The 3,302-nt window shown below is 30.5% G+C and overlaps 1 protein-coding gene across 2 annotated transcripts; it reads left to right on the forward strand.

Moving 5' to 3' along the window:
* The first annotated feature begins 77 nt into the window (after positions 1–77).
* Positions 78–1,802, forward strand: LOC115034808. Of its 2 annotated transcripts, XM_029492270.1 has the most exons (3): positions 78–1,120; positions 1,177–1,430; positions 1,491–1,802. In XM_029492270.1, exons 1-3 carry the CDS (start codon positions 254–256, stop codon positions 1,660–1,662), a joined length of 1,293 nt encoding a protein of 430 aa, XP_029348130.1. In that variant the 5' UTR covers positions 78–253; the 3' UTR covers positions 1,663–1,802. The 2 variants fall into 2 exon arrangements, with proteins under 2 accessions (XP_029348130.1, XP_029348129.1); XM_029492269.1 differs by having other exon boundaries at positions 1,177–1,802.
* The last annotated feature ends 1,500 nt before the right edge of the window (positions 1,803–3,302 follow it).

Raw genomic sequence — 3,302 nt, forward strand, 5'->3', positions numbered from 1 at the left:
TTATCGCCGATATCAGACAAACTTTCCATCACTAAGAAGTAGGTAATTATATTTTAGACCATGTGATATTGGATCTTTTATCTTAATAATTGTAAATTCCCTCACATGTACGAATATACCTAAACTATGATCACGCATTGTGTGTCTATACGTATTTACTGTCATGTCAGTTGTGTTCCTGTTCGTCTTCGTGTTTCAGCTGTCAACGTACATTTTTCGCATTTTTAATATAATTTATATTTAATTTTTTAAAATGGAAAATGAAATTTTTATGATAACTTCAGAAAGGGGGAGTGATTTATTAGTGGTGAAGAAACACACATTTCGACACGTCAGACAGCGGGAATATGGAAACAACAGATGGAGGTGCTGTAAAAAACAGTGTACTTGTACAGTCTTAATGACAAATGACAATAAAATAATGATAGAAAGTTCTGGTGAGCATAGTCACCTGGTAGATTCTACTCAAAAAATCGAAAGGCAAGTTCTAAGGGAAAATTGTAAACGTAAAGCTACAAGTTCCATAGCTACCCGGCCAATAAAAATAATTAGAAGTCAACTTATGAATAGCGTAAGTACCGAATTAGAATATAATGATATAAAATCAGTTAGAAAGGCTATGTATATTCAACGAAGAAAAAACTTTCCTCCTTACCCTTCATCTTTAGAAAATGCCATTACGCAATTGAACAAGTTACAAAATGAAGATTTTTTAATGTTTAGAGGGAAAAAATTTGTACATTTACCCAATGATTGCACTTTTATTTGCTTAACAACTGAAGAGAATCTTCAATGTTTGACAAGTTGCACAGATATATTTACGGACGGAACATTTGACTATGCTCCAAAATTTTTTTTGCAATTATACACCATTCATAGCTATAAAAACGGTGTTTACGTACCTTTGGTATACTTTTTTCTAAAGAATAAATTTAAAAACACATACATAAATGTATGGAAATATTTAATTAGTATATGTGAAAAGCAATCACTACTTTTTAAAATTGAAATATTACACATTGATTTTGAAATTGGTGCTATTGAAGCAACAAAAGAAGTTTTTCCGTATGTCAAAATTAAAACTTGCCGTTTTCACTTGGGACAAGCTTGGTGGCGCAAAGTAAGTTGAATAAATATAAATATTTTTCGAAATAATTAATCAAAATCAATTTTCAGATTAATGGCAATACAAAACTAAGAATGGCAGACAACGATGAAAATAACGATTTACAATTATGGCTTAAATCATTTTTTGGACTTTCTTTCATCGCTCCAGATGACGTAGAGGATGCTTTTGTAGAACTTATAAGTACGTGTCCAAATATTGCAGATGGACAGCTATTTTCTGACTATGTTTTGGAGACGTATGTTGAACCTGGTTGTTTATTTCCACCTATTTTATGGGCTGAAACACCATCACTAAATCCTAGGTATATATTTACTAATAAGTCTAAAAAAAAATATTGTTTACTATATTTATACATTTTCAGAACTACAAACGGGGCTGAAAGTTTCCATGCAACATATAACGCCCAGTTTACTAGTGCTCATCCACCGACATTTGTTGTTATAAGTACCCTTATGGAAACTCAGGCAGAAACCGTCACTAAATTATCAACCATTTTCAAAGAAAAATCAAGCCAAAATCGAAGGAAGAACTAAAGAAAATCGAATTTATGAGTAAGCAATACGAAGAGTATCTAAAAAATAAAACGCCAGAAAATTTACTTAAGTATTTAGCCATAATTGGAAATAGGTATCAGGGATTTAAAATTTAAATTATTTTATTTATATTATTTTATTATAACGATTTTTTTTAATGAATATATTTTCGATTTTTTTTCGATATCTATTCGAATATTTAATATTATTTTATTATAACGATTTTTTTTTAATGAATATATTTTCGAATTTTTTTTTGATACCTATTCGAATATTTAATATTATTTTATTATAACGATTTTTTTTTAATGAATATTTTTTTTATTTATAATAATTATTATGTTCCTTTATGAGGTAGACTGAGTGAGAATATAAAGAATCTGTTTTATTTTGTGTTATAGATTTTGTTTGGTCCGGGAACGTACAATAATAGCCCGTGATGCCCGATCACCTAAATACTTCGCGCGCTGTGCTCACACACCGACCGACCTGTGTAAAGGTGTGTATATGTGTATAGCGACTCAAAGGAAGTGGACGGGGTCGCCGAGCAAGACCAAAGAGTGCTAGTGTGTGGTGAGTGTGTAAGTGTGTAATTGTGTGAGTGTGTGCTTAAGATAACTAATAATAAAATGGTAACACGTTTCAGGTGGAAATTAGTTGCTGTATAATACACAAGATCAATAATAATACAAATAAATAAAAATCACAGCAACACAATAATAAAGTTTAGAAATATAATATAATGAATAGCAGCCCTTATGGCTGAACAGAGAAAAGGTATAATATAAATTAATGTGTGGCCCTTATAACCAAAGTTGAATATAATAATTATACGGCCCTTTTGGCATGATAATAATGAATTTGACAAGAATATAATAATAAAATCAGCGGTCGAAAGTACATAATATAGATTATAGAGACAGACTAATAATACAAATATAATGTAAATGATTGTATTTATTATTGATTCAATCGTAATTAATATAAATATATTAATTAATATGAACGTTTTCGTCGACGCACGGCGACGATGCGGACAAAAATAGCAAACAATTAATTACTACAATCCATAGTGATATTTCTGTCATTTGCCATTTGAAAGCGCGGCCGATCAATCGGAATAGCCACTAATCAGTATAGTACATCATATTTTTAGTTAAAGGTAAGATTATGAATAGGTAGATTCGTATAAGTATACAAAATAACTAATAAGTATACTGGTAATTGGTATGCTGCTGTCAGTATGTTTAATAATATAATTACTATAATTATTAAGATTGTTGCCGCCGCAACATAATATTATTTGTAGATTTTAATTAACATTTAACATTATCACTGGTCACGCACACACACACACACACACACACACATCATTATCACCATTTCTGTATTGTTTTATTTTCGTTATAATTATTATGAATGTGTATTGTGAGTTACATAAGATATTAGATAAAAACCAGCTATATCGCACGCCACCGCATCAGCTGCCAAATATTATTTAACACGGCCGTTGTAATTTTGTCTCGCACCGTACGTTGTCCTGACCATAATTATCAACGCGTACATAAATATTATCATTGATTATACATAGTATAGATTGCTCACTGGTCGTGATTTTGCGTTGCGCTAAATTTTAGTTC

The sequence above is a fragment of the Acyrthosiphon pisum genome, unplaced genomic scaffold (assembly GCF_005508785.2).
Source record: "Acyrthosiphon pisum isolate AL4f unplaced genomic scaffold, pea_aphid_22Mar2018_4r6ur Scaffold_21124;HRSCAF=23094, whole genome shotgun sequence".
NCBI classification, from domain to species: Eukaryota; Metazoa; Arthropoda; class Insecta; order Hemiptera; family Aphididae; genus Acyrthosiphon; species Acyrthosiphon pisum.

Excerpts from the sequence above, each read along its gene's own strand:
- LOC115034808 (XM_029492269.1), top strand. The coding sequence starts at position 254 with ATGGAAAATGAAATTTTTATGATAACTTCAGAAAGGGGGAGTGATTTA. Across the intron at positions 1,121-1,176 it reads GACAAGCTTGGTGGCGCAAA|ATTAATGGCAATACAAAACT; the intron begins GTAAGTTGAATA and ends ATCAATTTTCAG.